General features: G+C 39.5%; 1 protein-coding gene across 7 annotated transcripts in view; it reads left to right on the top strand.

The window, feature by feature from the left end:
• The window catches only part of MCUB (mitochondrial calcium uniporter dominant negative subunit beta), a 104,339-nt gene that overhangs the window by 55,867 nt on the left and 26,776 nt on the right, over positions 1-21,696 (top strand). For 4 of the 7 annotated variants that reach the window (XM_027062347.2, XM_053217069.1, XM_053217070.1 and 1 more), the window contains 3 exons: positions 13,148-13,223; positions 13,704-13,874; positions 17,013-17,117. In XM_027062347.2, the coding sequence (XP_026918148.1) occupies positions 13,148-13,223; positions 13,704-13,874; positions 17,013-17,117 (352 nt within the window). Of the gene's footprint in view, positions 1-2,820; positions 2,903-8,723; positions 9,579-13,147; positions 13,224-13,703; positions 13,875-17,012; positions 17,118-21,696 lie in introns of those variants that run through there. The other 3 variants (XM_053217068.1, XM_027062343.2, XM_053217071.1) reach the window with 2 other exon arrangements.

The following is a 21,696-nucleotide window of genomic DNA, read 5'->3' as shown; positions in this document are numbered from 1 at the left end:
AGTTTTCTTCTTTACATATTATAGCTCCTTTTTTGGTAGGATAAGTCTGCCTTCCATTAATCTTGGTATATTTAGGGGCGCCTGGGTGGCTCAGTCGGTTGAGCGTCCGACTTCAGCCAGGTCACGATCTCGCGGTCCGTGAGTTCGAGCCCCACGTCAGACTCTGGGCTGATGGCTCAGAGCCTGGAGCCTGTTTCCGATTCTGTGTCTCCCTCTCTCTCTGTCCCTCCCCCGTTCATGCTCTGTCTCTCTCTGTCTCAAAAATAAATAAAAACGTTAAAAAAAATTAAAAAAAAAAATCTTGGTATATTTGATCAGTTTTCCTGAGCGTGACGGTCTGTCATCTCTGCCACCACTGTTTCCCTTACGTAAATGCCCTCCTCACCTGAGTTGGGCTCTAACACCTTGTTCTGAGCCTACCTTCCTTGCATATGCCCCTCTTCATTCCATTCAGGTCCTAACACCCCACACTTATCCCCCTTATGTGGACACCCTCCTCGCCATGCTTAGGCTCTTTACCCCCATGCTGGCCGCCCCTCTGCATGACTGACCTCCAGCCGCCCTTGAAGTCAGACTCCCCACCTTGGGCCAGTCTTCTCCCCCTTCAAAAGTGCCCTTTGCAGGAGAAATACTTAGATTGAAGAAGCGTCATGAGTTCCAAGCAGGAAAAATAAAATTACATCTGTACCTGACACGCAATGGTGAAACTACAGAACCCAAATGCAGAAAGACCAAAGAAAATCTCACAGAAAATCTTAAAGTTACAGAAGATGTTTTAATTGAAGCCAGAAAGCAAAAGAATATCTTCAAAGTTTTGAGGGGAGATAAAAATCAACCTGGAACATTATGTTCAGTAAACTATCATTTCAACAAAATAGAGGCTGAGAGACTAAAGGTTGTTACTGAAAGTTCTTTTGTGGAAGAATACAATTGAACATGTGAGAAAACAGGATGTAAGAAGTGAAGAGCAAAATAGGAAACATACAGATGAATCTAAGAAACAATCACTATGTAAAACAATAGTCACAATAACAATGTAGGGTTGCTTTTTATTTTTTAAACGTTTATTTTTGAGAGAGAGAGAGGCAGAGTGCAAGTGGATGAGGAACAGAGAGGGAGACACAGAGTCCGAAGCAGGCCCCAGGCTATGAGCTGTCAGCATAGACCCCAACACAGGGCTCGAACCCATGAACCGTGAGATCACGACCTGAGCCAAAGTTGGACGCTCAACCTACTGAGCCAACCGGGCACCCCACAACAATGTAGGGTTTCTAAAAAATAAAACAGAACTAATTGCCACTTTAATAATAATTATGATTGATACAATCTAAATCCTTGTTGTTCAGCATCAGGGTAGAGAAGTTAACTTTACACATTAACCAAGTAAGAATGTCACAGAATGTAAATGGCAAACATTAAAGGGTTAGGGGAAAAAAACATATACTTTCAAATCAATAGAGAAAAGTAAAGGAGTATTTTTTTTAAATTAGTTATTAGAATACAAGAAGGAAGCAAAGGAAAATCAAGATAAAGAGAAAACACAAAAAAGGATGGCAGATACCCGTAATTATTTGAGCTAACAATAAATGTAAACAGATTAAACTCAATTGTGAAAAGGACAGAAATCACCCGTTAACAACATAGACTGAGGATTCGACTACCCATGCAAACGATCTCATTGAAAACAGTACTGAAAGTTATACTGAGCAAAATCTAGTATTTTTTGATACTAAAAAAAGAATAAGAATGCAGAAGAAATATTGAACAAGGAAATGAGTAAAATACAAGAATAGAAGTGAATAAAACTTGATATTTCAAACCCTGTTGTATGCACCTCTTACTGTGGAATGTGTGGCACAGGCAAAGTACGCTCCTCGGTTAGATCATTGTTTTGCTTTGAAGCTTGTCCTTGGGTTTGTTAGAGTTTGACCCTGTGGTACATCATGGTTAGCACCTCACACTGAGCTCTTGAGCTTTCGAGATTTCTTTTTGCTTCTTTGTACTCCCCTCCCCCCCCACCCCGCCCCCACCCAAATCAAACTAATACATAGTATCTCATTTTTTATGAACCGCTCTGACTTGTCTCTAGGTTACATTTTAAATCTGCCTAACAAAAATTGCATGTTGTAGCACACAACGGGCACTAGCGCTTGAGTCTCAGGTACCACATGAATCATTAGTGTTAAAATAAATTTTTCTTTTTGATTTGGATTGTCCAAGAGTAGTTTATACATGTTTGAAACAGAACAGAAAGAGAAGTAATGCATACAGCATTTGGCTAATAACCAGCAATAACTTCCACATATTGAGTTGAGTAGCTCAGCAAGACCACGTTTATATCCCTTGGGAGCACTTGGCATTTAAGCAGGTCTTTCCTTCATTGTCTGAACTGAACTCAGCAGGATCCCTGAAATTATATTCGTGTGTGTGTGTGTGTGTGTGTGTGTGTGTATTTTCATTCCTTTCTTCCTTTCCTCAGTTCTCTTCTTTCCTTTTTTCATTTCAACAAGGAAAAACTTTTGAGAGCAAATAATGAAGGACTACAACCCATATAGAAGATACTAGATAAATTTGCTTGTCTGTTACCAAACATGTTGACGTGTTGAAATATTAGAGTATATTGGCTTAAAAGTACATTATTTACAGTTAAAAAATTGGTTTTGGCATCATTGTATGAATGCAGTTTCTTAATATTTGTGATAGAAGTACTTAATATTTTTTTCCCTTGTTAGGTCACTTGTGCCGTGAAGCCTTTTTTATTTTACATGGGTTCCAGTAGCATAGAGCTGGTTTTACCAAGTACTGTTTGTATCTTCCAAGGTCCCCTTCCTTGCACTTCATCTGGAAACAGAGCTCACTACTTCCCCCAGGTGTGGACACAGCAGAGGATAACCTGTGCCAGGTGCAGTTCCGCATCCTGTTTCCCACACGATGATGGTACTGCCCATGCAGTGAGGCAGTTTAAAGAACGGGGGCTCCTAACTGCTTGTTTTGCTCATTTATTAACAGACTTTAGACAGATTACCTAACCTCCTTGTGTTCAAGTATTCTTAAAATATGGGAAACGTCTCTCAAAAGTGAGTAAACATTAAAAAAAATTTTTTTTAAATCATCAAGCTTGCTGAGAGACTATATCTTAATTATTCCTACCCCCAAAAAGAAATGGTAATTATGTGATCGGTGCTATTAATATGGCAATCATATTACAGGATATAAATATATCAAATCAACATGTCATATACCTGTAATGTACACAATGCTGTGTATCAAATACATTTCAATAAAAAACTTAAAAAAGCTATCAAGCCATGAAAAGTAGAACCACCTTAAGTGCATATACTAAGTGAAAGAAGCCAATCTGAAGGCTACTTACTGTATGATTCTAACTGTACAACCACGTTCTGGAAAAGGTGAAACTGTGGAGGCAGTAGAAGGATCAGTGGTTGCCAGAGGTTGCAGGGGAGAGAGGGAGGCAGAGCACATAGGATTTTTAGGGCAGTGAAATTATTGGGTGAGATGCTGCGGTGGTGAGCACAAGTCACTAAGTACGTGTTAAAACTTGTAGACTATACAGCCAAGAGTGAACCCTAATGTAAACTGTGGACTTTGGGTGAAAATGATGTATCAGTGTAGGCTCACAGATTGTAACAAATGTACCACTCCGGTACTGGATTTTGATATTGGGGGAACTGGTGGGTGGGGTGAGAACTCTGTACACTGCTCAATTTGCTGTTCTAAAATTGATCTAAAATATAAAGTCTGTTTTTGAAAATGGGAGGGAGGGCCATGCTGGATTAGCCCCCACAGGCTCTTGTTTATCAGCTTGTGTATCAACTCCTGTTCTCTAGTCACTTCCTATTATATCAGTGCTAAGCTAATTTTCTCGATAAATTGAGTGATAAATACATTTGAGTGGAAAAAAGGATGGGAAGTAATAGTACATCTCTCATATCGTTGCTGGAAAGATTAGGAGACTGCATGTAAACTTTGAGCTATACAAAGAGGGTGAGAAGAATATTCGAGATGGAGAACAGCATGTACTACATTCCTGAGATCTGAGAAGCTTGTGTTCTAGGATTGAGAGATAACCAGTAGGATCAGAGTAAGGCAAGCAAGGAAGAGAGGGATGAGATGAGACATGCAGTGTCTAAGTCATATAGCATCACATTGGCCATGATAAGCTTTTATTTTGTTGAAGCCTAAAGGGCAGCCATTGAAAAATTTTAAGCAGTGGAGTGGGGTCATTCTATTTAAAGATCACCTTTGTTACTTTGAGGAGGGCAGCTTGGAGGAGAGAAAGGGGGGAAGTAAGTAACCAAGTTTGGAAACTATTACAATAGATCATGCTTGGCCTGGACCAAAGCATTAGCAAAAAAAAAAAAAAAAAAGTGGATAAACTATGCAGGTTGAAGGGTTCAGTTGATGGAATTCATGGCATCAAGAATGATTCCTGGGTTTGACTTGAGCAGCTAGCAAGATGGTGGGTCAGTTACTGCAGGGAGAAGGTGGACCCAGAGGAAGAGATTTCAGGGGGAAATCAAGTTTTGTTCTGGATAAATCTAGTTTCAGATGTATGTGGTGATGTAAGGGGAAATGTTAGTCCAGCATTTGGATGTCCTAGGCTAAACCTGGGGAGAGGTCTGACTAGAGAGTTGAGGGACTAGAGATAGAAGCCTGCTGGTAGTATGTTAAAGAGTGAATGGGAGTTGAGGATGAGGCGGCGTAGACAAGCTGGAAAGGTTTGGCTGAAGAGACCATGTGAATGGGGCAGCAACCGGAGGTCTATGTGGTTAGTGGAGGGTCTGGAACTTTTTAAAGAGGAGAGAGAGCAGACCATATTTACCTACTACATCTGTAGTGTGAGAGTAGTAGAGGGAGTTAAGATTTTGAGAAAGTCTGCGATGTAGAAGATGGAGAGCATCTGAGGAGGGCTTGGCCTGTGGGGAGGAAGGTCACTTGATTGCAAGAGAAGGGAAGGAAGTGATAGTAAAACTAGAGTTCTGTAGTTTTTACGGCAGGAAGATGAGGGAGTTTAGAGTATGAGTTGGCCGTGGAAGGTAGGTACACTGGGCAGGGCTTTCCAGGCAAGGATGGTAAAAAGGGCAAAGGCAAGGAAGCATGCCACAGTGTGCAGTAGTCAGGAAACGGCAGTACTTGCGCACGTCTGGAATCGAGGGTTGGGAAGCGGGCGGTGCTGGTGATGGTAAGGTGAGACTGGAGAACCGGACAACAGTCAGCTCATGGAAAGTTTTCTTGGGAACAGTTTCTCTTTGTAATAGAAAAATAGAGCTTCTTAAATCTAGAAATATTTTGACTTTATATGACTTCAGAAGATTGGGATAGGTCTTAATGTGGAATGGATTGGTGGGAGGGCCAGATAGGAAGCTGCTGCAGCGACCTGGGTGAGATGACATGGACCTGAATGAGGGCGGTGGAGGTAGAGACAGGGGGAGAGGATGGCTTTGGCGACTCCGTGTGAATTAGAGCCAGTAGACCTTAGTGGCAGTTCAGCTGTAACTGCTGGTCTACCAGCTGATTTTATGGACTATTGTTGTTTAGGATAGCCCTCAGTCCTCTAGTTCTAATAGCCGGTCAGTAGTGGTGTGAGTTCATCAAGGAATAAAGGAGAGGAGCAGTGCTATGGAGGAACAAGGAAGCTCAGTTTAGGAGATACTGAGCTTGAGATACCAGTGGGCTGTCCCAATGAGGAAATCTCGTGAGCCTCCAACAGGAATCTCGTTGCTCCCGGGACACCCAATGTGATGTGTCTGTTATTGTTTGATTCTGAACCTTAGGAAGATTTGCTTGTTTGGGGTTCAGACTACTATTAATTTGGTACTGAGTAAAACAACATGAAGCAAAGAAAATATTCCCAAAAAGAAAATTAATAGTACACTATCAGGATTCCAAAACTATTACTGCCTCATGATCTAATCATACTGCACTCTAAAGAAAAAAATGCAAACAAAGATTTATGTGCAAAGATGTTTAGAATCAGTTTAGCTGCAATGGTGGAAAATTGAATACGATACATAGGTAATAAATTGGAAGGTATACATTGGTGTTAACTGTGGTAATTCTAGATGATGGGTTTTCTGGTGACTTTTCTTTTTGTGCATCTGTGATGTGTAGATTTTCTAAAATGAGCATGCGTTCCTTTCTGATGAGGAAAAATCTATAGAAATAGTGTATAAAATGGAACTGTCCAACAGTAGGTAAATAGTAAATTTTGGCACACCCATAGGATAAGTGGTTATAGAGCATTTAAAATTTTGTTTATGAAAAATTTTTGAGGTGGATGAATGCTTATAAAACATTAATGATCAGCTCTCTGTGGACTACAATTACATGAGTGTCTGTATCTGTAGAAAGGCTGGAATGAAAAGCCAGGGGGTGGTGGGATTGTAGATGCTTGTCTTCTATTTCTGAAGTTGGCACAATTTTCTTTTCTTACATTTCTTTTTGTCTTTTTTTTTAATTTGCTAGTTTTTAAAGGGCTTTTTACTGCTTTTTTTCTACTTTCCTTGAAAAATGTTGGTTTTTTTTTCCCCTACCATATTAGAAACTGTAGATTGAGTGGTTTCCTTTAAGTGTTTAACGTACACATGTAATTATAACTTTTTAAACAAAGTCTTACGTTTTCATTGTCTTTGCCCTCCTCCTGAATTGGACAAGGATCTTCACATGTTCTAAGAATCCATTCATTGTAACACACCCAACCTTGTTTAGTTTTCCACTCATCTTAACATCAAAAGATGGTTTAAAATTTCTTAAAATGAGTTGTTTATTTACCACCATATTTTATAGCTTTGGTGTTTGTATCAATTTCCTAGGGCTTCCATAACAGATTGGGTGACTTAAACAACAGCTTTGTTTTCTTACAGTTCTGGAAGCCAAAAGTCTGAAGGAAAGGTGTTGGCAAGTTTGGTTTCTTCTGAGGCCACTCTCCTTGGATTGTAAATGGCCATTTTCTCATGTTGTCCTCACAGGGTCTTTCCTCTGTGTGTGCACATGTCTGTGTCTGAATCTCCTCTTATAAGGACACCAGTTATACTGGATTAGGGCCCACACTCATGTCCTCATTTTGACTTTATTACCTCTTTAAAATACATTTATATTCTTAGGTCCTGGACATTAGGACTTCAACATGAATTTGTGGGTTTGAGGGAAGACATGACACAATTCAGCCCATTAATGGTGTTCTCTTGCATTCTGCTTCCATCTGGGTTTAGTTCCATTCTTCCTGAAGAAGTTCTTTAATAAAGATGTATAGGAGAGAAACTGTCATCTCTGTATATCTGAAAGCTCTTCATTTCTTTCAAACCTAAGTAAATATTCCTGAGGATAGTGTTCTGGGTTGATGGTTATTTTCCCTTAGCACCTTAGAGATATTCATATGTTTATTTAACATATTTATTGAGCCCCTAGATTGTGTGTCAGGTGCTGGGGATACATACAGCCATAAACTGGACCACCTCCCTGTCTCTGCCCAGGGAGCATGCCCTCTAGTGGGAGGAAAGGGAATAGCATTTGTACAGGTTGTCATTTCTCTAGGGTAAACAGCTACGGGTGGAATTGTTGGGTCACCCAAAAAACTGCCAGAAGTTTTCCAGAATGGTTGTGCCATTTTACATTCTTGCCAGTAATGTGTGAAAATTAATTCCTTTTTAAAGTTTCTGTATCCTTCTGTGCTGTGCCTGGTGAAATATTGCCTAGCTCATTAGTTTTCTATTGGTTTTATCCAGTCTAATATTTTTCTAGTCCATTAATCTGGCTTTCTGACACATATGTAGAGTTATTTTTCTGTTTCCAGAAATTCTAATTAGTTGATCATAGTTTCTTGTTTTATTTCTATTAGTTTAGTATGATAATTTTTTTGTTGATTTTTCTGGAAGCTAATTCTTCCTTTTATCTCTTTGAAGACCCTAAATATAATTTACATTAAAGTCTGTTTTGGATGACTCTCATTTTTATTTTCCATAAATGGAATTAATCTTCAAAGTAAATTTGTTGGTTCTTTCTTAGCATTTAATTTCTCATAAATTAGAATTTTGGATTATAGACTCTAGGAGTTTATTTTTCATTCTGCACTCACCCCTTCTGGCTAGTAATTTTACATTGCTTAAAATTGGGATCCTATGGCCAGAGCCCAGAATCGGCTCTTAAATTGCCATCTTAACATCCCTGTCCTGGAATGTTGCAGCGTTATTGGAGATGCCACAGATCGAGTCGTTAGATTATTCGAAGGCTTAGGGCACCTGGGTGGCTCAGTCAGTTAAGTGTCCAACTCTTGATTTCAGCTCAGGTCATGATTTCAGGGTCATAAGATCGAGACCCCACATCGGGTTCCATGCTTTGCATGGAGCCTGCTTAATATTCTCTCCCTCCCCCTCTGCCCCTCCCCTGCTCCCTCTCACTATCAAAAAAATAAATAAGTAAATAAATATCACTGGAAGGCATGCCATGGGTTGCTTTTAGTTCCTTCTACCCTAAAAGAGTCAAACTCTCAGGTACTTCTTACAATTTTCAGAAAAAAAGGTAAAAATATGACTGTCACAGAGTTATAAAAATGAACACATATTAAAGAATTTACTTAACTCTAATGAAGTAAAGGAACCAGGCAGATGTTATATTCAGCCAAAAGGAAGAATGAAAAGTGCACAAAATTAGATGGAAAAAATAATTTTAAAATGAATTGCAGTTAGAGATAAAACTGGTTAGGGGTGTGTGTGAGTAGTCAATTGGATCACTGCCAGATTGGACAAAATTTATATACTTATCCGTTAATTACCTGTGGTTTAAAGATAGTTGTGGAATGGCTCCAAACCGGTACAAGGGCCAGAGTGTCTTAACTTGAAAAAGTGTGCTGTAGACAATGTACATTTTTCTGTTGAAACACTTTCTTCCATAGGACCCAGAATCTAGCTGACTATCCACTTGGGCCTCGCTTGTCACATTGTGTTTCTGTCTTGTTTTTGGTACAAGGAGATACGTATGATGGTTTTGAGTAGAACAGAGGGGTCCCTTAAGTGTGAATTTATACCACCATCTTGAATGGAAACTGCATCTTGATTTTATTAACAGTAATAAAGATAATTAATCTAAAATATGGCAGAGCTCCAGAAAAAGTCTAATCTTGTTAATTGACCCCAACACATGCTCATTATATATCTTTTTTCTGTTAACGCCTGCGCCCATTTACTTGAAGGCTCAAACAAACCTCTCCCATATTAATGATTCCCTTTTGTCCTCTTCAAACTAGAGCTGTCTCCTCTTTCTCATAACCCATGTCTTCCTGCACCCTCTGCCTGTCAAAGATCAGGGGAGCTGGTATATCTTGAAGCTTGGATTCCAACTTGTTCTAACTGCGAAGCCTGTGTTCTGTCCAGGAGACCATCACCTTGCAGGAAGATTTAAAGAAGAAATGGCTTTTGAGCTGGACCTTGAGGGAATGACAGGATTTGCTAGGCAGAAGTGGATAAAGAAGGCACTTTAATGATAAGTCCATGACTCTTGGCTTGTTTCACTGCGGCCTAAGTTCCTGCTGTAAGAGAATAGTACGTGATAAAGCTGTGGAGGTGGGTTGGTCCACGCTGCCCTTGCTGAACTCATAAACTGTACCTTATACTTTGTTTCACTTAATCTTTATACCAGCTCTACAAGGTAGAGAATTCCCACCTAACCCTTGAGAAAACCAAAGCAGAAGTTAGCCCTGTGACTTCTGTGATCTCCCAGCTGTTAAGTGGCTGAATTGACTTTAGAATCCCAGTTTTTGCACATCCAGGGCCCCTGTTCTTTCTACTTTACATAGGCTGTTGAAGTCTAAGGAGTTTTCAGCAGGTTGCAAAGTGATTAGAATTATATTTAGGAAAAATACATACTGAAGAGAAGCCCGAGTCCTCTTTTGTCATGATACTGAGTGTCCTTTGAAGGCAGTAACCCTTGACCCAGCACTAAACACTTGGTATTCAAAATGATTTTGTGCAGAAATTTCACATAGTTCCCTGAAAGCCATGGAGGGTCCCCTAGAGCTCAGCTACTCAGACTCAGAGCATAATCTTCACACCCTTACTTCAGACCTACTAGATCAGGAATCCCGGGGTGAAGTCCAGGAATCTGTGTTTTTAGCAAGCCCTATCTTCTTAACAGCAGATGGTATTGGAATATTCAGGTGATTCTTTAAAAAAAATTTTTTTTAACTCTCTTCCTAATTTTTTCCTTTACTCCTTCTTTCCTTTTTTCACTTTCATTTTTCCCACCAACACTTTCTTTTTTATTAAAATTTTAAAAATGTTTCTTTCTGAGAAAGAGAGAGACAGAGTGCGAGCGGGGGAGGGGCAGAGAGAGAGGGAGACACAGAACCCGAAGCAGGCTCCAGGCTCTGAGCTGTCAGCACAGAGCCCGATGCAGGTCTTGAACTCACGAACCGCGAGATCACGGTTAAGCAGCCGAAGTTGGATGCTTAACCAACTGAGCCACCCAGGCACCCGCTCTTTTTAAAAATTTTTAATGTTTATTTATTTTGAGAGCAAGTGAGCACACGAGCAGGGGAGGGGCAGAGAGAGGGAGATGGAGAATCCCAAGCAGGCTCCACACTGTCAACACAGAGCCAGACCGTAGGGCTCAATCTCACAAGCCGTGAAATCGTGACCTGAGCTGAAATAAAGAGTTGGATTCTTAACCCACTGAGCCACCCAGGCTCCCCTATTCAGGTGATTCTTAGAGGCATACACATGCTTGAGAAAGCCTTGGTATTTTTCTCTGGCTGCTCTGCCTTTCAGCATTTCCTAGGTGACAAGTGGTTGCCTCTAAAATGATTTCCTCCATAGTAGACCAGAAACTTCATCAGCACATTAAGTGATAATGGGTACTTTCTGATCAGGAATTATCACTGACATCTAGGAACCTGACTCATAGACTGTCTGGCTTTATACAGACCCTAGCATAAAATTTAGTATGTAAAAGTGGTCTTCTATAGAAAAAAGTCTGGACAGGTACATGCCAAATCACTGTTAGAAAATTATCCGTGGCACTTGTGGAAGAATGGTAAGGTAGACTTTATTCAGGGAGACCACAGCAGTGGGGTTTTGCAGTGGGGGGAGAGATGGGCTCAAGTCTGAATACAACAAGGAAAAAAACGGCAATTTATTTCCAAGGAGCAAGGTGAGGTGGCGGTAGGAGCAGTGGATGGAAAGTTACTACCAGGATAGGGTAATTCTGTGCAACCTGACCTACCAGGATTCTTGCTGAAGCCTGACTAGAATGATCAGATAATGACAATACCTGGGGGATTGTGGGGAATGAGGAATTTGATTAGATATCGAGAGGGGGAGGATTCTGGCTAAACTGACGGGATTCTTGCTAAAACTGGGTTCTTAGAGGACATGCCCAAGGATGGGGCTCCATCAGGCTTAGAGGAGCTGGACTAAAGTTTAGTCAAGAAGAGAGTCTTTATCACCACTAACAGCGATGATCTCTGGGGGAAGTTGTGGGATGGTGCAGAGGTAAGGGAAAGGCTTTTAATTTTTATGCCCTACATTTTTATTAGACTTTTATACATAGAGAATCATATCATTAAATGCATTTATATTACTTTTTTTTTTTAACATTTATTTATTTTTGAGAGAGCACGAGCAGGGGAGGGGCAGAGAGAGAGGGAGACACAGAATCTGAAGCAGGCTCCAGGCTCTGAGCTGTAAGCACAGAGCCTGACGTGGGGCTCAAACACATGAATTGTGAGGTCGTGACCCGAGCCGAAGTCGGAGGCTTAACCGAATGAGCCACCCAGGCGCCTCTATATCATTAAATATTTTTAAAGAAGTATTTTGGTAGAGAATTGTGATGTGTTTTCAAGTGGATATATTTTTCTTAGTTTCTTATACTTTAAAAGTAGTAGGAAACAAAAAAACAGTAGTACAACATCCAGTATGCAAACTTGGAAAACTTCTGCATATCTTTACTCATTGAGAGCTACATCTGTTTTAGAAATAATCAGATTTTTTTTCTTTTTCATTGTATTATTTTTAGAAATAAAATTCAAACGAAGCCTTAAATTAATATGACAGATATCTTGTAACTAATAGCCTGTGTTGTGTTTAATACTAGAAATATGTATTTGGGTTTTTTTAATATTTATTTTCGAGAGAGCATGCAGCAGGGGGAGGGCCAGAGAGAGAGGGAGACAGAATCTGAAGCAGGCTCCTCACTGTCAGCAGAACCCGACACGGGGCTCAAACTCATGAACCTGAGGTCATGACCTGAGCTGAAGTCTGACACTTAACCAGCTGAGCCACCCAGGCACCCCTAATACTAGAAATATATATTTGAATGTTTTGTTTCACTTACTGAGAACTTTGTTTTGATTTTGAGCATAATGGAACATCATTTGAGTCACTCATTGTTTCATTTTTCATAGCAGTGAGCACATTTTTAACTACCTGATTTAACAGTGCCGACTCGCATAAATGAAGGGTTGGAAATCCAATTTGGAAAAGAATTCTTCATTGCATAGTTACTGGAAAACTTATTGCTAGTAAACTCTTCGCCAGGTGATACAATAAAAAACAAAACAAAACAAAACTGGATGTTGTGACCATGGTACTAATTCTTCTGGAACAGGTTCTTTTGCCTGTGAACCAGTTTTTCAGTGCCCTTTCTTCCTACTAACTACCACAGTGTCTTTGTGCACATAGTGCACCATGATGTCATCTGGCCTTCCTTTGGGTCCAGTACAATTGTAAACACAAGCACCAATGCTAAAACATGTTCCATAGAAAAGTGGCCATTTAGATGTTTTAGGACCAGCCATTCTATCAGGTAGAACTTTCTGTGATGGAAATGTTCTGTTTTGGTGCTAGCATGGTAGCCGCTAGGCACACGGAGCTCTCGAGCACTTGAAATGTGCAAAGATACTGAGAAACTGAATTTTTAGCGATAATTTTAATTTTAATGGTCGCATGTGGCTAGCGCCTACTATATGGGACAAGAAAGCAGTCAGAAAGGCGTAGTGAGCTTCTCCAAGGGTTTATCTGGGAAGCTGAAGTTTTTATCATGCTGGTCCCGTAAGGTTAAAAAAAAAATCTTCTGGTAAAGACACTTATTTCAACTTTCCCACTTTTTCTAAAAGAAGAAATAATCTTTCTTACAGGTTTTGTGTGTGAAGCTGTGTGGAAATCTAAAATACAGTCAATCACATCTTTATAGTACAGTGGTGCCCCCTGATGGTAAGCTTTCTTATCACTTCTTTGATTCCTACGCTAAGGTGTTTCCATTTTTCCAAATAAAAGGAGAAATATGGGTTTTGAACAAAAAGGACTTTCTTATGCCCCTCCATGTTCTCCCCGCCCCACCCTTAGTTCAGTTCCTCCCTCTCTGCTGCCATAATGTCTCTGATGTCTTTTGGCAAACTCCCACCCCATCGATCATAGGATTTATAGATGAATTAGAAACAGTTTCTGCCTTGAAGAACTTAACTCTTCACCTGGCAAGACTTTAAGCAGATAATCATAATAAAATGTTATAGAATGCTAGAGAATATGTAAATTGGAGTATAATGAAGGCCCTATAGTAGTGCCTTATTACAGGAATTCAGAGGGTTATGAATTTCATATTTAAGCATTCCTATAGAATCTTGTATTTTAAAGTTGTTTTTTAAAAACTAAATTTTACCTATTCCTGTATTCCTACTTTTTTTTCCTTAACAGAAATAACCATTAATTATAGACATGGCCTTCCCTTGATAACCCTTACTTTGCCATCCAGAAAAGAGCGTTGTCAATTTGTGGTCAAACCAATGTTATCAACAGTTGGTTCATTCCTTCGGGACCTACAAAATGAAGATAAAGGTGTCAAAACTGCAGCCATCTTGACAACAGGTATATATATATTTTTTCAACTTGTCTTTTTTTCTTCTTCTGAACCATTGTTTTGTTTCTGTTCTAGATAGTTGATTCTTTAATTCATTATATAATAAATGGTTGACCTTTACTGTGTCCATTTTTGTATATCTGTGATATAAAAAAAATTAACTCTGTTGAATAAAAAATTAATGGGATAAGTTTAGTGTACGTTTTAGTTACTTATTTCATAAACTTAGCCCGAAGGTTTTTTCTGAGAAAATTTTAATGACACAGGCTGCAAATAGAGATAAATGACCAAATTTTCATTTTTATTTTACTGTAGTGTTACATGCTCAGAATAAACTTATTAAAGTGTTAATGATTACTGTTGCGGTTTTGAAAAGGAAATAAATATTCTTCCCTCTCCAAGTTCAGAACCAAATAAGGTATAGATATAGAAGTTGGAAAAATAGAAATTAAGAATTTATTTACTCAACAGATTGAGCATCTAATATATGCCAGGTAATGTGCTAGGTGCCAGAGGCAAAGAACAATAGAGATTAAAAACAAAACAAAACAAAAAACACAAAACCTCCTGCTCTTATTGAGGTTGTATTTTAAGAGGAGAAAGAAAAAAGTAAAGAAGTAAAATATGCAGTATGTCAGATAATGAATATTGCCAAGCAAAAGCAGTTCGGGGACAGTGGTGGGGAGGGAGGTGTTCTCCAGCAGGGGAGCGTAGTGTGGTGGTAGGTGCCCACGAATGGGGGGTGTGGGGGAGTGTGGTGGAGGGGGAGATGCTCACAGAGTGGGGGGCTGTGTGCTGTGGCAGGAGGTGCTTTCAGAGTGTGGGGCTGGGGGGGAGGTATGGGGAGGAGATGCTCTAGGGGAGGTGGGGTTCCGGGGGTGGGGAGGGTGCCCGCTAAGTCACCCTGGAGGGAAGACCTGGAAGGGAAGAGGGAGCTGTGTAGATGGGGGAAGTTTGGCTGGCCGAGGCCCCGTTGTGGGAGCCAGCCTCACTGTGACTGCAAAGGAGGCAGCTGGGTGGAGGGAAGATCAGAGGGACAGGTTAGGGAAAGCCTTTTTATCGGCTGTTGTAAGGACTTTGGATTTAACTGGAAGGGGAGCTTTCTTCCTGATGAAACCAGGATTAGAGAATAAGGTTTTAGTCCTGTGGCCACTGTGACCTAATACTTCATCCCTGAACTAGACTGAACCGTCACGGGAGCCCTGAACACCCATGGACCTTCACTACAGGGCCAGCGCGCCTGCCTTCCTAAGCTCCTGAGAGCAGGCAGGTGTGAGCCCAGTGGGGCACTCGTACTCGCCTGGTAGTATGTACCCCGTAAGCACCCTGTGAGCGAATGATACAAGCGAGGTGAAAGCAGTGAGTGATGTGTATACCCTGCTTGTTTCTGAAAAACTAAGTAGCTTCGAAACATAGAACACAAAGGAAAAGACTGGAGATCTTAGAGAAAAATGTCTCTTTGGACTGAGTGAAAACACTCTATTGGGGTTTAAATCGATACTTGCCCAAGAATAGGTGAGAAATGCAAGGCTGCATCATTAGCCCCTTCAAAGTGTTTTTTTTTGCATCAGTCTTTTGCTGTTCCTGTATTAGTATAAAGGATAATGTAGTACTTCAACTGAGAAACCATACTCAGGTGATTTCTTTTTACAGTCCTATTTTAAGGAGCAGGTTTGAAGGCATTTAAATGTAAATTTTTAAATGACACTTGCAAAGTCACATAAAATGGTTGGTGCGTTACTGATCTTTAGAAAAAAAAAAAAGAGGCTGTGTGGGTGGAATTTGCCTGCGTTTAATTTGGGCTTGAAAAGAGTGTTCGAAGCTTGTCACAGTTTTGCCCATAGTGTGGGTTGAATTATTTGGCAATTCCTGGGAAAATGATGTCACCCCAGCTGATGAACAGGAACCCAAACAGCCAAATTCGAGGAACAGACCCAGGTGCAAACTGACTCGCTGCCTTCTAGAACAAAAGAACTACAGAGAGCCAGACTGGAGGCAGACAGCCGGGTTCTTCCCAATTTTACAAGCAGCATTACTGTTGTCATGCATATTAATGTAGCTGAAATAGCTTTGGTTGAATGTAGCCAGGCAAATGCCACGCTAGGAGAAGATACATGTCCTGGACTTTATATCACTTCTATGTGGACTGTTCTAGAGGGAGAAACCCCTACCCAGCGCCAGGTTTTTGCTTTCTTAAACTTGGATTACATTAAAGGTCAAAAATATAATACAAACTAGGCTATATGAGAAGTTATGCAAAGCACGCTGAGGTTAAAATTTTCCAAGAGATTTTTTTTTTTCTGAATTGTTCCTAGGATATTTGAAATTACTGTTAGAATCTTTCCTACCACTTTCTAACTCCATAAAATAAACTGCACACAAGCAGATGACCCTTTAGGTTTGATTATGTTTATTACCGTCCCTAGCACCCCCATCCCCTAGAAGCTTTGCCTCTATTCACCTTTCCCCAGCTAGAACAGCAGGGAGCCCTGTGTGGTAATGGTTGGCAGTGTATTTGGCCACCTAGTTTTAACAAATCAGTCGCCTCTAGTAATTTAAAAGTAGGCTTTTAAATGCTACCTGTGTGCCTTACACATTCCAGTCAGGGGCACAGCTGTATGTAGCAGATAATGGACTCTGGCTGAGCAGAGGAAGGTGTCAGCTCTGGAGATTGGCATTTGACAGAAAGCCAGGCTCAGAAGAAGGCAGGAACCCCGAGGGAGGATGTGAGCAAAATCCAAGTTAGCCTAAGATCCACCTGATGGGCTCCACTCATCTGCACCCCCACCCCCATGACACCTCCAGTGCTCTGGCTTTGCTGTGAAGAGTTCCCATCTCCCCTGAATCTTCACATGACCTTGGCAGAGACAGTCTCGCCAGGAACATCCACCTGGATCCCAGCTTCCCTGACAGTGAGAAAAGGGAGCACCTGCCTGCTCTGGCTGTCTAGTGTACTCAGAGGTAGAGCAAGAAGGGAGGATTGCCACCCCCCACCCCATGGGAACAGTATTGGGTATTAGCCTCCCAAAAGGAAAATGTCCACTACTGTATTGTAAGGACCTGGGTTAATATTTTTCTATATGTTGGAAGATGGTTCTTATGTTCTAAAACAAGGACGTAATTTTGCTTTGTGTATTTTCTTTCAGATGGCCGTGAAATTCCAGCTACCACTTTAATGGAAATTTTGCTAATGAATGATTTTAAACTTGTCATTAACAAAATAACGTATGATGTTCAGTGCCCTAAGAAAGGTAAGAAACACGACTTTGCAACTGTCTTAACATTTCCCTTTAGTGGTGGGACTTTTACAGGGAGTAAGCCTAAGAATCTTTTAAAGTAACCAAATGACCAAGAAGGCTTTGGAGTACCGATGCCTAAGGTTTTCTAGCAGGGATATGAATGATCAGTAGAAGTTGCCCAGCAGGGCTTTTAGTCTCCTACACTGTTTTTACACTTCTGAAACTTCACTTTAGGATCTTGAAATGCTTAATCTGAAATTAAGGCTTAGAAGTAGGCCTGAAAATCATGAATCTAAGTGTGTATTGTACAATGCTTAACTCTTTTTTTGAAAAAAGAGACTTGTTTTTGTTTTTTGTGTTTTTTTTTTTTAGAGTAGTTTTAGGTTTGTCAGCAAGATTGAGCAGATTAGTATACAGTTCCCATATTCTCTCTGTCCCCTGCCCCATAGCCCTCCCCACTATCAAGCACCAGAGTGGTATGTTTGTTATAGTCTATGAGCCTACACCGGCCCATCATTATTACTCAAAGTTCATAGTTGACATTAGGGGTCACCCTTGGGTTTTGAAAAATGTATAATGACATATATCCACTATTATAGTCTCATCTAGAGTAATTCCACTACCCAAAGTCCTCCGTGATATGCCTGTTCATCCCTCCCTCCCCCCTAACCTCTGGCAACCAGTAATCTTTTTACTGTCTCCATAGTTTTGTCTTTTTTTTTAGAATGTTCTGTAGTGGGTATCATATAGTATATAGCATTTGCAAGTTTTTGTGTGTACATAAGTTTTCAGTTCATTTGGGTAAACAGCAAGAAACATGATTGCTGGATTGTATGTTAAGAGTATGTTTAGTTTTGTAAGAAACTGACAAACTTTCTTCTAAAATGGCTGTACTGTTTTGCATGCGCATCCAGCAGTGAGAGTTCCTGCTGTTCACATCCGTGACAACCTCTATGGTTGTCAGTGTCTGGGTTTTGGCCATTCTCCTGGGTGTGTAATGATGGTAGCTTATATTTTTAACTTGATTTGCCTAATGGCATATGATTTCACATGCTTACTGTATTCTCTGGTGAGGTGTCTGTTCAAGTCTTTGGCCCATTTTTAAAGCAGGTTGTCCATTTTTTAAATTGTTGATTTAAGACTGCTTTGCATATTTTGGGTAACAATTCATTAGATCTCTCTTTTGCAAATATTTTTTCCCCAGCCTGTAGCTTGTCTTCTCATTCTCTTGGCATTGTCTTTTGTAGGGCAGAAGTTTTAATTTAATGAAGTCCAGTATATCATTTATTTCTTTTATGGTTTGTGCCTTTGGTACATGTAAAAAGTCATCATTATACCCAGAGGCATCTAGGTTTTTCCCAATGTTCTAGGAGTTGTATAGTTTTGCATTTTGAATTAGTTTTTGTGAAGGGTATAAGGTCTGAATCTAGATTCTTTTTGTTTGTTTTTGCATGTGAATGTCTTGTTCTTCCAGCACCATTTGTTGAAAAGACTGCCTTTGCTCTATCGTATTGCCTTTGCTCCATCGTATTGCCTTTGCTCCTTGGTCAGAGATCAGTTGACTATATTTATGTGGGTCTGTTTCTGGGCTCTGTATTTGATTCCATTGATCTGTTTGTTCTTTTACCAATACCATGCTGCCTTGCCTCCTGTAGCTTTATAGTAAGCCTTGGAATCGAGGAGTGTCAGTTCTCTGATTTTATTCTTCTTCCATACCAAGTTGGCCATTCTCGGTCTTGTGACCTTAGAATCAGTTTGTTGGCATCCACAAAATATCTTGCTGAGATCTTGATTGGGACTGTGTTGAATGTGTAGATGAAGTTGGGAAGAACTAATATCGTGTCAGTATGGAGTCCTACTTCCCGTGAATGTGGAATAGGTCTTGATTTATTAAACTTTTCTTTGATGTCTTTCACGAGAGTTTTATAGTTTTCCTCGTAAAGATTTTGATCATAACTTTTACATTTATACCTAAGTATTTCAGTTTTTTAGGTGCTGATGTAAATGGTAATGTGTTTTTAATTTCCAGATTCCACTTGTTGATGTATATAAAGTGATTGACTTTTATATCATAACCTTGTATCCTGCAGCTTTGCTATAATTGCTTTTTAGATCCAGCGGTTTTGTTTTGTCGATTCTTTCAGATTTTCTATGTAGACTATCAGGTCATCTGCAAACAAAGACACTTTTATTTCTTCACAGTCTGTTCATCTTTTATATCCTTTTTTTATTTACTTGCATTAGCAAGAACTTGCAGTGTGATTTTGAAAAGAGTAGTGAGAGGAGACCCCTTGCTTTTTTCCTGGTCTTATCAGGAAAGCTTCAAGTCTCTCACCAATAAATATGATGTTAGATGTTTTTATCAAGTTGAGGAAGTCTCCCTCTATTCCTACTTTGCTAGGGTTTTCATCATGAATAGGAATTGGATTTTGTCAAATGCTTTTCTGCATTTACTGGTATGACCATGTGACTTTTCTTTAGCTTATTGGTGTGATGGATTGCTTTAATTGAAAAGTTGAACCAACTTTCCATTTCTGTAATAAATCCCATTTGATCATGGTGTATAATTGTTTTTATACATTGTTGGATTCAACTTAATATTTTGTTGAGGATTTTTGCATCTTTGTTTACGAGCGATATTGGTCTTTAATGTTCTTGTAATGTCTTTGTTCGATTTTTGCATTAGGGTAATTGCCACATGGAATGAGTTAGGAATTATTCCCTCTGCTTCTATCTCCTGGAAAGGATTGTAGAGGATTAGTATAATTTCTTACTTAAATGTTGAGTAGAATTTGAGTAGAATTCACCAGTGAACCTATCTGGGCCTAGTGCTTTGCATTTTTAAAGGTTATTATTGATTCAATTTTAAAATAGATACAGGTCTATTCAGATTGTCTAGTAGTTCTTGTGTGTGTTTTGGCAGATTGTGTCTTTCAGTGAGTGGGTCCATTTAATCTGGGTTATTAAATTTGCAAGCAAGGAGTTATTCATAGTTTCCTTTATTATCCTTTGAATGTTCCTGGGATCCATAATGATGTCCTATTTTTCATTTCTGATATTAGTAATTTGTGTCTTTTTTTTGTTGGCCTGGCTAGGATTTTATCAAATTTATTGGTTTCTTCAAAGATACAGCTTTTAGTTTCATTGATTTTCTTTATTGATTATCTGTTCTCAATTTCATTGATTTCTGCTTTGATTTTTATTTCTTCTGCTTACATTGCATTTCATTTGCTTTTTTCCAAGTGGAAACTTTGGATTAGTGATTTTAGGTGTTTCTTCTTTTCTAATATATGCATTCAGTGCTACAAATTTCCCTCTGAGTACTGCTTTGTTTCATCCTACAAATTTTGGTAAGTTGTGTTTTCATTTTCATGTAGTTCAAAATATTGTCTAATTTTTCTTTATTTTTTCTTGGACCCGTGTATTATTTAGAAGTGTGTTAATTGCCAAATATTTTGAGATTTTTTAGCCATCTTTTTGATTTCTATTTGAATTGCGTTGTGGTCTGAGAGCATATATTGTACGATTTATATTCTTTTGCATTTGTTTTGGATGTGGCCCCAAGTGAGGCTTATCTTGGTGAATGTTCAATGTGAGCTTGAGAAGAATGTGTATTTTCTGTTTTAGGATGAAATAGTCTATAGATGTTAATTCTATCTGTATGATTGATAGTACTGTTGAGTTTAGCTCTGTCCTTGATGATTTTTTTGTTGGCTAGATTGCTCCATATCTAATAGGTATTAAAGATTCCAACTATTACTGGATTTCTTTTCTCCTTGTGGTTCTGTCAGTTTCATATTTTGACACTTTGTTGTTAATTACTAAGCGTTAAGGGTTGCTGGTTTTCTTAGTGACTCTGTTATGTAATTATGTAATGCCTTTTTTATCCACGACAACTTTCCTTACTCTGAAGTCTGCTGTGTCTGAAATTAACATAGCTACTCCAGCTTTCTTTTTCCTTTATACATGTATATGTATATATATAAAATTTATATCCTATATTAGTTTCATTTAAATATATATGTAAAATTTGTATCCTATAATACATATTAGTTTCAGGTGTACAGCGTAATGATTTAGTATTATATATATTGCAAAATGATCACTGTAACAAGTCTAAGTTAATACCATCCATACACCGTTGTTTTTCTTCCATCTTGCTTTTGATTAGTGTTAGCATGATATATCTTCCTTCCTCCTTTTACTTTTAATCTATACGCGTCTTTGGGTCGCCTGGGTGGCTCAGTTGGTTGGGCGTCTGACTTCAGCTCAGGTCATGATCTCCCCATCCGTGAATTCGAGCCCCGCGTCAGGGTCTGTGCTGACAGCTCAGAGACTGAAGCCTGCTTCGGATTCTGTGTCTGCCTCTCTCTCTGCCCCTTCCCCACTCGCAGTCTGTCTCTCTTTCTCGAAAAAAGAAACAGAAAAAAGAAATACGTGTCTTTATATTTAAAGAGGATTTCTTGTAGACAACCTGTAGTTGGGCCTTTGTTTTTGTTTTTAAAAAAATTTTTTAGGGGCGCCTGGGTGGCTCAGTTGGTTAAGTGTCTGACTTCAGCTCAGGTCATGATCTCGTGGTTTGTGGGTTCGA

The sequence above is a fragment of the Acinonyx jubatus genome, chromosome B1 (genome assembly GCF_027475565.1).
Source record: "Acinonyx jubatus isolate Ajub_Pintada_27869175 chromosome B1, VMU_Ajub_asm_v1.0, whole genome shotgun sequence".
Classification (NCBI taxonomy): Eukaryota; Metazoa; Chordata; class Mammalia; order Carnivora; family Felidae; genus Acinonyx; species Acinonyx jubatus.
The sequence above is the reverse complement of the archived record's forward strand: the minus strand, read 5'-3'. Positions and strand labels throughout refer to the sequence as shown.